Source organism: Martes martes, assembly GCF_963455335.1.
Source record: "Martes martes genome assembly, chromosome: 5".
Lineage (NCBI taxonomy): Eukaryota > Metazoa > Chordata > Mammalia > Carnivora > Mustelidae > Martes > Martes martes.
Window position 1 is genome coordinate 96314948 of NC_137892.1, and position 15253 is coordinate 96330200.

Here is a 15253-nt window from a genome sequence, read left to right on the forward strand (position 1 = left end):
TTCCAGCAGGAGCATTTCTCCCAGAGTCCAGATCCTGCGGTGGGAAAGAAGGTGGAAGGTCCTATTGTAAACATGGAAAGTGTCTCAGAGGCATACATCTGCACATTTACACCTACAGAGTGTATATGTTTGGGGCTGGGCACACATATGCCGTATACTAGTACTACAGGCAAAGGCTGCTGCACAAACTCACACCCTAAATGCTAAGTTGTTGAGCACATATGAACATAGGGCAGGTCGTCTCTGGTGAGTCTGAAGAGACCTCTGGCTCTTCCACTTTATGCCACCTTACCTCTAACCTCCCGTTTCCTACCCTTTTCTTCATGTGTTCAGGGTTGGGCTGCTTGAGCGCTGTCCTCGGTGCTGGATGCCTGGTAGGACAGGCACATTTGAGAACAGGCAAGAGTGTTGGGAGGAGGTGACCTTGAAATCCAGGTGTAAGTGTAGGACCCAGCTGGATATCTACATTTATTCTACACTTACTCTTTTGGAAGAATGTACAACTGGGGTTTCTCCCTCCATCCCAGACACTGAAACAGAACTTGTCCAACCCCTCTGCCAATATTGTGGCCATATGCGCCTGTGGGTGGCCATATAGACGTTCACTGTAGCTGTGAGGGGCTTCTTGAGGCCTCATGTGCCACAAATAGCTATGTATGAAGACCATGATCGCCTGTGTCCTCAAGAAACACCTGTGATTCCATGTGGCTTCCTGTGACCCCATGTGGCAGGCTGTGACTACATGGAGCCTCCTGTGACCTTGATGGCCTCAGATCCAACCTTCCCAGAAGGGGAGATCTGAGGTCTGGGGTCCCCAGGGATTCTGGGCACTAATCTGGCCTCCTAATCCCTTCGCCAGAGCCTATACAGACACACCACCTCTCTCCTCACTGGCTTGCGGACTTGGCACCCAGAGGCTCCTGGTGTCTGCAAACTTGGGTCCTAGGGGGCGTCCGCGTTAGCGGAAACTGGCCCACAGGCACGTGTGCCTCTTAGAACAGGTGACTGCAGCCCCGCTGCCACCAGAGCCTGCCAAGCAATCACGCAGGGTAAGGGTCGCGCAGCAGTGGGGTGGACGCGGCGTCACGGTCCCGCGCTCTTCTCCCGTGCGCCCCCCTCCTGCCCGTTTTCCCAGAACGCCTGGTCCTGACGTTGGGGGCGGGGGCGCAGAAGGCTGGTTGGCTCTGCGGCCGGCCCCTCCCCCGCCCGGCCTCGGCGGTTCCGACGCGGCTTGGACCGCGGGAGGCGCCCGGGACTCCGCAGGCTGCGGGGCTGGCAGGGGGCTCAGGTGCGGAGCGCGCGCCGCGCCCTCCCACTCCTGCCAGGACTCCGCAGCGGCGCGGAGAGGGGGGCGCTGCGGAGCCGGGGGGCGGGGGCTAAAAATACCCGGCGGCGGCGGCGGCGGCGGCGCGGCGACTGCTGGGGCTGCGGGGCTGCGGGCCAGGGAGGCCGTGCGGGGCCAGGCCGGGCCCCGCTTACCGACATGCTGACCTTCTTCCTCGTCTCCGGGGGATCCCTTTGGCTGTTCGCGGGTAAGTCCCCGTTGTGTCCTCTTCCCAGACCCCCATCCCCAGCGCGCTATAGGGTCTTGGCCCCGGGTGGAAGTGCGGCCCGCCCCCCCACTCCCACCTCCGTCCCCGCTGATGAGCGGTCCCTTCAAGGCTCTTCCCCCCCCCAACCCTGGCCTCCCAGCTCGTTCCCCCAACCTCCCAAATTCTGGCGGGCTCGGGTTTGAGAAGCAGCTAGGTGTGTGGACGTGAGGGGCCTTGCTCTCAGGACCGCACAACAACCTCATTCCAGTTCTAGCACCCTCTCCCCTTATAGCGAGCACCATCCGTGGTCGGACTAGACCGAGCCCACCCGTCACCCAAGGGATAGATGCGGTGCACCCTTGTCCATCCCCAGTATCCGGAAACCTAGGGTGTTGGTCCCCGACGTTTTACTGCAGGTGGGAGACGTAACCAGCACCGACCTGGGCTTCCTGATCCTGGGCAGGGGTCTCCTCAAGACCCCTCACTGCCCACCCTTGAACCAGAAATCTTCGCAAGATTTCTGTAGAAGGATGTTCACCTGACTCCTCAGTTCTGGCCAATGCTTGTGTCCCCACTGCTCCCAGCCTTCTCCCCTCCCCCCCTTATAGGAGTCAGCTCCTCACCCCTGCATTCTTTTAAAAGGCTGTGAGGACCCGCTCTGAATCCCTGTCCAACACTCCTCCCTCCTCCTTCCCCACCACACACACACCTGGGGTCTCACCACAGGCCCGTTCATCCACCAGTTCTGCTGCCTGCACCAGCCAGTCCCCTCTGAGAGCCTCGTGTTCCTCCAGGGTATAATACCACTACAGGGTCTCCACTTCCGGCTGCCCATTTGCAGATTTAAGCCTGATAAGGTATGTGAAGTTTGGAACCTTAAACTGGCCTTGAAAGGGACCTAGTCCAGAGCAAATACTCTTTGAATGTTAATGTAAATCATAAATATTATTATTTCACATGCAGACTGCACCATCAGTGGAGGTAATAAGGTTCTTTTTGAGCCAAAGAAGGGGAAGCCAACCCTTTTGAAAAGCTTACCTGCAGTTTTACATGTATTATTTAAAATTCACAGCAAATCCTAGGAGTTTGGTGGTGCCTTCCCTTTCTCACTGAGGTTCAGAGGTTAATTGACTTGCCCAATGTCACATGGGTAATATCTGGCAGAGTGGGGTTTGATGTGAGGTTTTAAGTGAGCAATCATTGCTAAGTGCATGGTGGTATCAGGCCTGAACCTTGAGGGTTGGTGGGCCAGGTAATCATGCCCCCCCGAACCCCATTTCCCTGACTTGGGCCACAGGGATACTTCCCCTGAGCTGGGGAGTGAGTGAGGCCTCTCTAATCCCTTCAGCTCCCTAAGCTCCTTCTGTCTGCCGGTGTCTGAGGACAGGCTGTGCAGGGCCATTCTGGGCCTGATATGCTCATCTAGCAGGCAAGGTCTGGGCTAGAGCTGGGGTGACAGGTAAGGGAGATGGTCTCAGAGTCTTTCCCTAGAGCCAGGACCCTTTGCTCTATCCTTAGTAGGCCCTTACCCAGTGGTGGATCCAAGGGCAACTCTCTGGAACCTTGCTTGGTCTTCTGCAATCATAGGGAGAGGTCTGGGGACCACAGGGCCACATGTGCCAGGAGTAATCAGCAACCTTTGAGAAAAAGCTTCTCATAGTATTGGGTACTTGGTCTGAAATTGGGGTTCAGCGGGCACTGACTCAAACTGGACTTCTGTCTGCTTCATTATGGAGCATTTCCCAAAGTGGTCACATGTCTCCTTGAATGGGAAAAGTGCCTCACTGAGGGACTGTACAGAGGCCTTGGAGTGGTCAGGGAGGGAGATTCTTGGCGCACGTGGCAGCTGCTTCTGTACAGGGCAAGCCGTTCAATGCAAACAGAAAATTCCTCAAAGATGCCACACTTGATGTTAGAGTAAGAGACTGAGTAGCAGCCATTGGATGGAATACCCCCTGCACCTGTAGGGGCTCCCAGATTCTGTGTCCACCTTGCTTGGGACTTTGTCTGGACCCCAGCCTTCCTCTGGGGAGAGAGAGAGAACTCCTAGGCTAAGACTGACCACACATTTGGCCTTGTAATCTCCGGGGTCCCTGGGCAGCTGTCAGATCCCTTTCTCGCAGCTAGAAACAGGTGATGTCACTCTTTAGTAAAGTTATGTACTTTTGCCACCCATTCTGGCCCTAAGGAGACAAGGGTTACCTTCAGGGGACTGCAGGGAGAGGATGATGTGAAGGGTTAGAGGAAGCCCCCTGGAGGAAGAACTGTCTGTCTAGGGGAGGCAGCCACATGCTCTGAACCCTAGGAGAACCAGAGATGCATCTGTCCTCTTCCCCACAGAGGAGGCCATCTCTGAGTCCCAGGCCAGCCCATATCTCACCTGTGTGTTAAGCAGTAAGTGAGGAAACAAATAAAATAGATCCAGCCTGAGTCAGATGCTGCACCTGGCCCCAGGAAAACATGGTTGGTCTCTGTGCAGTGAGCACTCAGAGGACTGTGGGAGCAATGGATGGGTACTTCCGCCTGGCCATATGGCACCCTTGGGCAAAGTAGAGGTGAATTCTCGGAGAGGTGAATTTCTGAAAGGGCATCCTTCCTTCTAGGTTGCTGCAGCCCCATGCCCTTGGACAAGGTCCATTCTGCTCAACGACATACCTGACCACTGGTGGCATCTTAATGGGCTTCTGCAGCAAACAGGGATGTTTGTCAGAGGCAGATAGGCCAAACTGGGTATAGAGAGTCAGGCCAGCCAAGGGCTGCAGGAAGAACTGTGGGGGAGTGGGTCTTCATGGTCTTGTGCCCAGGAGCCTTGGTTGTGGGAGGAGGGGATTCTGGAGGAAAGGAGGTTTTCTTTAGGTGGCGGAGACCAGGCTGCAGTGTCCAGGCTGAGCCAGCAGGGGGAGGCTGGTAGAGCGCAGAGAGGTTGTTGATGTTTCAGACAAGATTAGATGGGGGCTCAGGTCATGGCTGGGCTCCTGGAAGGGGGAAGTAGGAGGCCCAAGCTGTGACCCTGGGGAATGGGGTTGGCCCAGGTGGCAGAGACTGCTGTGGTAGCCATCTGGCTATAAGTGTCTGGGGCAGGTGCAGATGTGCACATCTTACTGAGTTCAGCCCTATCAGATCTTCACCTGATTCCAGGCTTCCATTAGGGTGGAGGAGGAGTTTGAGATCTGGAGCCATTACAGGGGACCCAAGTAGGCACTTAGGATCCTTACAGATTGTGGAGCTCCAGGAAGAACAGCTGAGGCATGCCTCACGAAACAAAATTGTGATTTGCACACAGTGCCCTGCCCTATGGAAAAGTTCTGACCTTAGCTGATCCAGCGTGTGGTAGGATACATGGGTCCTGCCAGTGACAGCACACTGACACCAGAGGGCATCAGAACCTGGCCATTCTGTTCTCTGCCTGGTTTTCTGTCCCACGTGATGGTAAGGGCTCTTAGGTTGACCTTCAGAAGCCTGACTTTGGCTTGGCTACAGGCCCAGACGGGACCCACGGCTGTCCCATACACGTAGCAAGCAGGATAAGGGAGCAGGAGGCTCTGGCTTGTTTGGAAAAGGAAGCAATATTTACAGGCATTTGTCTAACATAGGCTGCACTTTGTCATTAGCCATGTAATTAGCCTGGTACATAGTAGGCAATCAAATATCCATTCAGTGAAGTACTGTGGGAGGAGGATTGTTTTTATGAGGTGGGGAGAAGTGTTGTTGCAAACGTACTGATTTGACTGCTGTTTCCCTGAGCACCTACCATGTGTCAAGCACTGTGCTCTGTAATTCCCTAAGCTTTTCATGTAATCTTTCCCACAGCACTGTAGTGCTGTTATCCCCATTTAACAGATGAGTCAGTGAGACTCAGGGAGGTTCAGAAGGGAAGCAACTCCTAAGAGCTGGGAACCAGACCATCCTCTCAGACTTGCAGTCCAGGGAGGGACCACCAGGTGTGAGCAGCCAGGGCCTGAGCCCTCCAGCAGGGTCTGTAGTGGGCACAAGCAAGGGAGCGGTCCTTGGAAGGAGGAGGGTTTAAAGAGAGGACTGGCATCAACTGTCAAGAGCAGGACCAGCACATAGAAGGGTCCCCTTAAATGTTAACTCAAGCTAGGCCTTCCTCAAAGCAGGGACAGGGTTCTGACCTGCAGAGAGGGAGTTAGGGAAACAAGGCATTCCTGGCAGAAGGACCAGTATGAGGAAAGACAAAGAAGGCCATAGGAGTGAAGGAAATTTAGGGACAAACTCTCCTTGGCCAGTGAGGTCACAAGGGCTGGGGTCTGCAGGCTCTGGGATACCAGCCCAGGCACTGGGCTTTGTTCTGTGTATGTAGTGGCAGCGTCAAAGAAACATAGCCCAAGCTGGTCATGTGAGTGGCCACAGTGACACTACCCTGCACTTCACATGCTGTGTGCATCGCCTAGGGGCACCTGTTCCACTGACCTGCGGTCTTTGGCCTCCTACATTATGATCTCCTGGAAGGCAGGGCCAGAGTGTCTCCTCTGTGAGCCCCAATCTGGGGCCAGGCAGAGCATGTACCAGTGTTGGTTACTTTAATGAAGGATAGGAAGAATTCTGTGAGAATAGTTTATTTTAATAATGATATGTTTTATAAGCTGTTTTCTTACCACACATCAGTTAGCAAATAACAGAATTTGAGTGTGCTTCTAGTAGGTGCCAGTCTCCATGCCTACCTCGGGGCAGGGGGGTGATGCTAGTGTGGTAGAAGCAGTTTTGGGGGGGTGGGGAGCAGGTGTAAACTCACTTCAGGCAGGACAGCTCAGCCTTTCCGGAAGAACCCTTAGTGTTAACCCAGAACAGAAGGAGGTGCTCCAAAAGTATTTGTGGAAGGAAGGAAGGAAGGAAGGCAGGTTGGTAGGTCAATCTAACCCCTAGCTGCAGATGATTGGTTTTGTAGAGAATATATTCTTCTCTGAGGGCAAGGTCCTTTTGTCTCCTTTGAGCTCCAGTAGGCTGGGAGTGCTGGCCAAGCAGAGCAGAGAGCAGGCCCTAGTCTGGGTTTCCAGCTCACTGAATGGGCTGGTGTGCTGGCCCCATTTCCTGCCTTTGCCTGGCCAGAGTCCTCACTAGTCACCCATTGGGCCTCAGGGATACTACTTTGGGGTATCCTTCAGGATACCCAGGCACATCTCCCACCATTGTTTGGCTGCTCTGGGAGCTCATGGTGGGTAGAGTCATTCCCAGACCTGGTTCCTTTTTGTGGCTTCTGATTCATGCAGGCTTGATATTGATCATTGATTCTGTGACAGGCAGAAGTGGCAAGCTGGGAAATGGGTTGGTATAAATTCTGGACCAAGCTGAGTGATCTGTTCGGAGGCCCAGCCTGTAATCTCAGAATGTGAAAGACATCAAATCCCAAGAAGTCCCATGGGTGCCTACTCCCCTGCTCTGCCCGGAGACATCTTTCCTCTTTGGACAGCTAGTCCAGGCATTTGGATGGGAGTGTCCGTGGAGTATTGGGGGAAGCTCGCTTCTGATTTCCTCTCTGCCCATTCAGTCCTATGTTCTGAGACAGCTGTCTCCTGGGGACTTTAGAGCAGGAAGCCAGGCCAGGATGGTGCTAGTGAGGGAACAATCAGCATCTCCATTTTCAGAGACTGGGAGAAGCAAATCCGGAATGACACCTGTTGGGAGTCAGGAAGAGACCCAGCGATTGATGGCTATTAGAGGAAGGAGAGAGGGAACATGCAGGCCCAGGTCAGAGGGGCTGCTCTGGGCCCAAGGCCACTAACCAACACCAGGAACCCTGCCCTGTTCCCAGCACACTGCACCTGCCTGGACCATCAGCTTGGCAGGTGGATCCCAAGGAACCAGGCAGGACTTAGCCCTGCTACAAAGCCCTGTGTCTCCCTCTAGTGTGCAGATTGTTGTGGGGGCTAAGTTTCTCCAGTCTGCCTCCTGACCAGCAACCCCTGGCCCAGCCTTGGCTATAGACTAAGTGACTGCAAATCATGTCAGGTAGGCAGAAGGGTCACTGGGACGGATGGTGAGGTCAGTTAGAGATTGGACAGCAAGTCTGCATAGCAAGGACAATCAGAGGTGGGGGAAGGTTGTTGGAGCTGAGACTGAGTGGCAGGATGAATAAGGGCCTGCCAGTGAACTTGGACAGGGAGGTTGGCCAAAGGCTGGATGGCAAGCCTCCAGAGGCCAGCGAGAGGAAGGCAGTTACCAGCATGGAGATGGGAGACTCACTGGGACCCATCCAGGCCTGCAGTGACCCCTGAAGTTTGGAAACTGGGGTGTGCATGAAACCACTTAAAGCCCAGGACCTTGCTTACTTCTGGCAGACTTCAGTGTTAACAGTGATAGTCCCTTCCAGCAGATGGGTTGGCTGTGGTTCTGTAGGGGACATCGTCAACTCCCATACTCAGTCCCCCTTCCTGCCTGCAGGCTCTCTCCACAAGCCTGGCTCTGCCTGGAATGGTGGAGAGAAAGGGAGGGCGGGCCTTCTCCTGGCCAGTGGGCTGGTGGGAGATGGGGGTATGTATGTCCCCAACCTCCTTGCCCAGGTCAGATATCAGGGAAGACTGTGACCCGGGAAACACCCTTTCCATCTCTATTGAAGTGTCCTTTTTCCTATTCCTCCTCCTCCTTCCTCTTCCTCCCCTGCCTCCTGTTCTTCCCAGGGCTGCTCCCTGAACACTCACAGACATGCCTGGCTTCTTGGCTCCATGGGTGTACTATGTGGCCCCAGCCTCTAGAAGGAAGACCCGTGGGGTGATCAGTAGTGGACACTCATCCAGGAAGGGCATCTTCGTTGGGCTGAGAAGCTGACCAGGGCAGTTTCCCTCAGATTGCAGGGAATCTACAGAGCGTCTTCTAGGCCTCCTCTTGGTTTCTAATCAGTTTAAGTGGTTTTGTTCTAGATTGTTCCTCAGGCTCACCCATCATGTGTCTGTTTGAGGGCTCCCTGTGTCACTGTCTCCTGCTCATGGGAGTCTGAGGAGCACCCTCACTTCGCAGGGTGCAAGATTTGTACTGTGGGGACAGGCTTAGGTGGCTCTTAGGGATGTCAGAAAAGCAGCATTGGCCTCTGGAAGTCTGAACAAAAGCAAAGTCTGACCTTGTCGTGGGGCCTTTGTGGAGAATGGAGTCCAAGCCCTGGAGTGTCCCAGAAGCTTGTGATCTCGCACACTGGGCCTTAGGTTACCAGGAGCCCCGGCCCCAGCTGGAGGGCTCCTGTGCCAGTGGCCTCGGGCAAGGCAGGCCAAGGATGCCCGTGGCCTCCATTCTTAAAAAGTCCTCACTGTGCGCTGCAGGGTCTTTTGTTTACCATCATTTCTCTTTCCTTTTCTTTCTGCATGTTTAACTGTCAACACCCTGAGAATTACCAGCATTCCCTCCTGCATAAAAGGTGGTGACCTGAGAGCCAGCCATTTCTATGTCTGCAAGGGACAAACCCGTGGGGCCTCCAAATGAGCCAGTCCTACTCCTTGGTGCCGCCCACTGGACCTGACACAGCTTTCCTCAGGGACCCCAGAGGCCTTCGGCTCCCTCTGGAAAGGTGGCGGGTTTAGTAGGAATCTAAGGGATGGGTGCTCTTGGTGGGTCAGTGTGAACAACGTCCAACAGCCTTCCCCCAGCCAGCCAGGGCCTCGTTTTGCTTGGGTCTGAAAGAGATTTTTGTTTTCTGGTGAGAACAGCCCCAGTCTGGCGCCAGAGCCAGCAGCAGGAATACAAACCCTTTCATGTGACAGGCCCAGAGTGGAAAGATACAGCAGCAGGCCCTCCCCTGCACTCCTCGGGAGGTGGGTATTTGCATATTCCCCATTCATCCTGGCCTTGAAAAAGAGGCCCGAGTTCTCAATGCTCGCTGCCCAGCTGAGGGCTGGGCTGCTGGAGCCCTGCATTAACCCTGAGGACGCCAAGGGCCCCTGCTGGCCGAGAGCAGGACCAGGCAACTGGAGGGCAGTGAGACAGTGCCCCTGGCCTCCAGAGGGAAGGTTTGGGAGGTGACCGGGTCCCACCGACAGGCAGAGCCTTCGGCTGAACTGAGTGGAACTCGGATTTGTTACTTTTGTGGCATTCAGAGGAGGAACATTGTCAAAGTATGGGGGAGCCAGGAAGTTAAACTATTTATCAAATTTTCCAGAAAATTTACCTCTAACCGAAGGCAAAACTCTCTCTTCCTTGCTCATTGTCTCTTCTGTGACCTTCTTCTCTGTCTCTTCTCTTCTCTCCCAGCGACCCTTGAAACAGCCGGGACAGAGACTGGGTAGCTCATGTCTGTTGCAGCAGCCCCCTCATCAGGGAGCTAGGGGCACAGTTTGCCTGGGGGTACTTGTGCATCCTAAAACCCCGGGGGTATTAGGAACTGGTGGGTTCTGTCAGCTCCAGGCTGTGACATCAAAGGCGAGAGGCCTGTAGACAGTACCACGATGATCTTTTCTCTTCTGGCCTCCTAGCCTTGGCTTCCTGCCCCTTTCCTCAAAGCAACCAGACTCCTGCCTCTTTCCTGGGACCCTCAACATCTTACAGGGTCTCCCTGCGACTTACCAACCCACTTCTGTCCCTCAGTCCACTTCTCAGAACACTCCTTCCCATCTGCTCCTGAGTCCCTCCTTGCTCCCTGTCCCCGACTAAGGATGTGTCCCAGGTTCCTCTTTTGTGCATTTTTTCCTGAGCTGGGTGCCAGTGAGAGGATCCCCCCACCTCTGTGACCACAACTATGTCTTAGCAGGACCCTCCTGGGGAAGGTCGCATCCCGTGCCATGGCCACTGCAGTGAGCTCTGAGACCATGGCCCTGCCAGGAGAAGCCTCTGGTCCCTTAAGCTGGAACCTGCTAGGTTCGCAGTATGTTCTCAGTTTGGGCAGGTGACAGAAACGGATCACGGCTCCTGAGGCTAGGAAACGGGCAGTCCTAACACGGACTGGCTGGGAGGGGAAAGGATAGTGTTGCGGCGACAGGATTTGGCTGCCTGCACAGTTGGGTCTGACCAGGGGGTGTCCCTCTGTTCTTGTGGTGCTCATGGCCCTCAGTGGCATCCCTGAATTCTGCCTGCTGTCCTGGGGGGCTTGGTTTGTAAGGGAGGACAGTGAGGCTCAGGCTCACCCACACCGTCGGCCCTGGTTATTGTGCTCTGCAAATACTGCCAAAGGGCCTACTGCCAGTTTGAGCCTCTGATGCCCCTCTTTGCTCAGAATTTTTAGTTGGGCCTGATTCATGGTGAGGACAACATTTATCTCCCAGCTTGTGAAAGACACTCTGTTTCTCTTTGCTCCTCTGTCCTCAAGGTTATTTGTATTTTTTAAGTTCCCGAAAGTGTCGTTTGAGCCTGGCTTCCCAGTGTTATCGTCAGGAATGTGGGCCCATGTTCCCTGACCTGGGCTTTGGGTGAGTGGGATTCTTTAGAGGTGCTGGTGTGGTGAGAGGAGGGCAGTGAAGGCAGCTTCCTGGATGCTAAATGAATTGCTAAAGGGAGGCATGATCAAGGTGAGTCCAGGCCTGTTGGCAGAGGTGGCTGGCCCCATGCTGTGCTCAGGCCCAGCCTGCCAGAGGTGGGCTTTCCCACACTGAAGAGGCTTAACTTAACCTTCAGAGCTAGCATCAGGCTTCTTGGGGAAGCTCGGCAGGCGAGTCATTGTGTAACCCAGCAACCTGCGTCCCAGCCTCTCTGGGATGTGCAGCAGCTCTCACCTGGCAGGTCCCCAGTCGGGGAGGCCCTGGGCCCCATCTCTGCCCCAATCGTCTGTGGTTCTGTGACTAATTAAAACCCAAGAGGAAGATGGAAATAAAGCCTCTCGCGTATGATAGAGCCAAGCATGAATATCTGTGAGCACGGGGTGGAGAGTGGGCCAAGGGTAGGCTGCTGGATTTGTGTCTGCCTGTCAGGGCCATACAGGTGTGGTGGTGAGATCCCTGCTTTTCTTACCCTAGCGGCTGGGCCACACCCTTACTGGGACAGAACTGCTGCTGGGCTCTTGGTCCCCGGCACTGGGGGGGGTGGGGGGTGGGGGTGGGTGGGGGGGTGGTTTCCATCAGCCAGGACCTGGGTTGTGGCTGCTGAATTTCCTGCTCCAGAAGCCGTCCCAGGAAGCATTAAACAGAGATTTTGTCTTATTTTAAAAACCTCTCTGAAGATGTCTAGAGAAAAGTAAGGGTCCTGCCAAGAAGGAAGAGGTAGGAGCTTTGTGAGCAGGAGGTGGGTCCTCAGGCATTTGTGTATTTTAAAGCTTCCTCGGGGTGGATTGGAGGAGGCTGTGGCCTGGGGGGCCTAGATAGGCTCCTGCCAAATTCTAGGAGAGGGCAGCTGAGGCAGGAAGCTCTCCTCCGGCTGGCTCCGGCTCCCAGGTGGTGGGCTGAGCCTTGAAGGCCGCATCAGCCTCAGGGAAGTGTTGCAAGGCCTGTGGCTCCAGACTCACTAGGCTGGTTGTGCCCGCAGTCCCTTAGGAGCGAGCTCAGAGCCCTGGACGGTGGCGTGGGACTGCCCTGCTGCTGAGGAGGTAGGTCGGACTTGGATAGACAGTGGCTGCATTTTGGCAGACTGGGAAGCGCCGGTGTGGGTAGGGCCTGGAGGGCGGTGAGCTAATTACTGTGGCCTCGATTTGCATTTTACTCTTCAGCAGTGGCGACCATCTTCCTCCTGTGTGTTCAGCCATGTACTGGTCATGGAAGTGGGAGCCTCACCCCCTGTTCATCCTATGGAGACAGACCTTGCAGAAGTGGGGCCCTGGGAGTCCCTGGGACCTCTGGTCCCAGTCTGTCTCCCAGGGGTGCTGAGAGAGTTCAGAGCTCAGCTCCGGTTCCACCGGGCCAGGGTATAGATTCTGGCTTGGGATGGCTGTATCTCTAAGGGCAGGCGTTGAGAAAGGGCTGATGTGCTGGCCTGGGGTCCTGCAGAGGACAAGCCAGTATCTTCTTCTACCTGCTGACCCCAGTCCCTATTGGAGAGCACCCAGGGCATCTCTGAGCAGATGTTTTATCTGGGACTGTGCTCACTTTCTTTCTTCTCCCCAAGTAGACAGGTTGTGACCTTTGGGGTGGGGGGAGAGGAGAGGCAGCCCCTGGAACTCCGAGAGGGCTTGGAGGTAGAGTCTCCTGGGCCCCCAGATGCCTCACTCAGCCAGAGATCTGGCATCTGCACCCCCACGCCCCACTACTTCCTACCACTTCCGCCACTCACGCAGGCGGCAAGTCCCCAGTCCCCGGCTGAAGCTCTTGCCCCTAATCAGTGTCATAGATGGATGTGTAAAGAGGCTTTGTCCTTAAGCAACCCATTTGGCCAACTCTGTCCAGAACTGAAGACAGAGTGGGGGAGGGGGCAGAAGCCGTGAGCCGAGCTCTGGCCACCCGGCAGAGTGGGGGTTAAGGCGAGTTGCTTGGCTCTAAGCTGATCTGAGCCAGTGCTGCCCAGTGTGCAGATGGGGGGGTGGGGGCAGCTCCTCATAGAGCTGTTCTGTGCTCAGGTCCCTGCCAGACCTGCTCCCGCGGCCACCAGGGAGCCACTGCCACCTCTGCTAACGCCGCCGCTGCCACCCGGCTTCTCAGAGCGGGCGGCTGTTGCCATCCGCTGTCCCCAGGAGGGCAGACTCGGGGCAGGGCCTTCGCCACTTTTGTGCTTTGCTCAAGATGTGGTAAGCTCTCTCCCTGAGCCCCACACACCCTTTATAAAGGGAGGCTGGTACTAGTGGGACCAGTTCAGCCGCCTCCCCAGTGCCAGGAGCCCTCTGGAAAGGTAGGGTGTAAATGCATGTCCTTTTGCAAGTTATCTTTGAGCCCTTCTGGCTGACAAAGAGACAGAGTAACTGCTTTAGCTAACTACTGTCTACGAGTGTTTCACTTACTCTGTGATTGGCACCACATTCTCTGACCCTGAGCTTCTTTGAGAAGAAGCCCTGAGGGGTCAAGTGACTTATCCAAGGTCATACGGCTATCAAGAGTGTGAGTCGATTTGGGCCAGGTCAGTGCAGCACCAGAACTCGCCTTGGAGCCCTTTCCCTGCCTTGTTTGCTAGAGACCCCAGTCCCTGGGAGAGGTTGTGATTTTCTTTTTGAAGCTTTTCATTGGGAGGTAAGGGTGTTCTTTAATGATCCGGTGGCATGCCTTGCGCTGCCTACCATTTCTGAACTCCTCAGAGGTTTTCAGAGACTCAGAACCCTGCTGCAAGGGCCCGCACCCCACTCCAGTCTGATACAGAAGGAACGTGGGTGTTTCTAAAAGAAGGGAAGAATCTGAGGGTCAGGGAGTTCTTCAGCACTGGGCATGATGAGTTGGACTTTTATCCTAAGGTAGTAGTAGGGAGCCAAATAAGGTCTTTGAGTAGTAGCATGACATAGTCATGTCTGTGTGTCGGGAAGTATCAGTGTAGGCACCAGTCAGAGCAGGGACACCTGTGAGGAGGCTGGTGTGGGAGTCTGGACTATGCTTGCTGGTAGCTGGACCAGGCCAGGAACTGTGGGGGTGAAGAGGGGCAGTCACCTTTGAGGGGTATTGAGGAGGTGGCCCTGACAGAGCCATCTAGCCAAGTGGCCAAGGTGTAGAGTGCTGGGGTTAGGAGGCCGGTTCAGTAGAGGGTCCTTGGAGCCAACCCATGGGACTCAGGGCCATCTCCACAGGGACTGTGCCCTGAGCTCTGCCTCAGCCACCTGGTCACCGTGGCGCCAGCATGCTTTCCACCAGGGTCTCTTTCCTCCCATCCTCTCCCTTCCTGCACAGCTCTGTCTCTTACCACCTACCTTCCCTGTGCCCCAGTCAGTGGAGGACCTACTATGGTGGGGGTAGTCCCAGGCCCTTAACCTGTGCCAACAGCTGTATCCTGAACTGTTCTGTGCCAGAGGAGAAGAAGGCATAGGATACGCTGGAGGAGAGGAGACTGGTTTGAGCTGAGGGCGGGGTCCTCCTTCAAGGTGAATATTTACAAACACAGCAGCTCACTTGGCAACAGGGCACCGCTGATTCCCTTGGGTGCTGCCCACCCCCCCATCCCTGTCCCATGCTACTACAACCAGGAGAGGCTCCTGGGGCCTGGGAGGAGGCAGCTACTGCTAGCACCCCAGGGACCACCAAACCCACCCTAGTCCAATGGAGAGGGAGTGAAGGTCAGAGGAGGCCAAGGCCCTGTGAAATAAGGAAAGGAGACCAGACTCCCAGACCTAGGCTCTGCCCTGCCCCCATGCCAAATGTTTGGTGGCATGGGTTGGCTCTTAGGCTCATGTCCTCAGAAGACCTGAATTTGCAGCTCTGCCCTGCAGTGGCTCCTAGGTCTCGGGGCAGATGCATGCGGCCCTAACTGTGTCAGAGGAGGTTGGTGAGCCTAGAAGCATGATACGGTGCCCAGTTGATTGCCTTGTTGCTGCCCACCAGGCAGGGGTGCAGGCCCGACCTGAGGAGGAGCAGGGAGTCCAGCCCTTTCACTAGCACCTCCCATTGCCCCAGGCAAGTGGGCTTCCTGGAGAGAAGGGCCCAGCCTGGAGAAGCTGGTGAGAGGAAGGGCACCCACGCCTAGTGTGTGCATGGTGGAGAAACAGCCATGGGCCTGACTGGCTGCTGCCACTTGCCAGGCTCTGGCAGCCTTGTGCTGCCTCCCACCCCTGTGGTCTTGGCCTGGGCTCTTCTGAGCAGGTCTGAGGCCAGTTATGTGGGAGCTTGACGCCCTTGGACATAGAGGTGGGTATGGGTGGTCCAGTGCTGGCAGGGGTGGGGTGGTGATACCACACGAGGTCGTGGTTTGGGAGGCTGTAGTCTGAGGCCTGGATCGGGCTCCCCCCTTGC

General features: G+C 55.5%; 1 protein-coding gene across 6 annotated transcripts in view; it reads left to right on the plus strand.

Annotated features, from left to right (window-relative positions):
- Window positions 1-1483: 1483 nt before the first annotated feature.
- The window catches only part of ACSL6 (acyl-CoA synthetase long chain family member 6), a gene marked incomplete at its 5' end in the record, with an annotated part of 59136 nt that continues 45366 nt past the window's right edge, over window positions 1484-15253 (plus strand). For all 6 annotated transcript variants that reach the window (XM_080804581.1, XM_080804579.1, XM_080804580.1 and 3 more), the window contains one exon: window positions 1484-1532. In XM_080804581.1, the coding sequence (XP_080660707.1) occupies window positions 1484-1532 (49 nt within the window). The remainder of the gene's footprint in view (window positions 1533-15253) is intronic.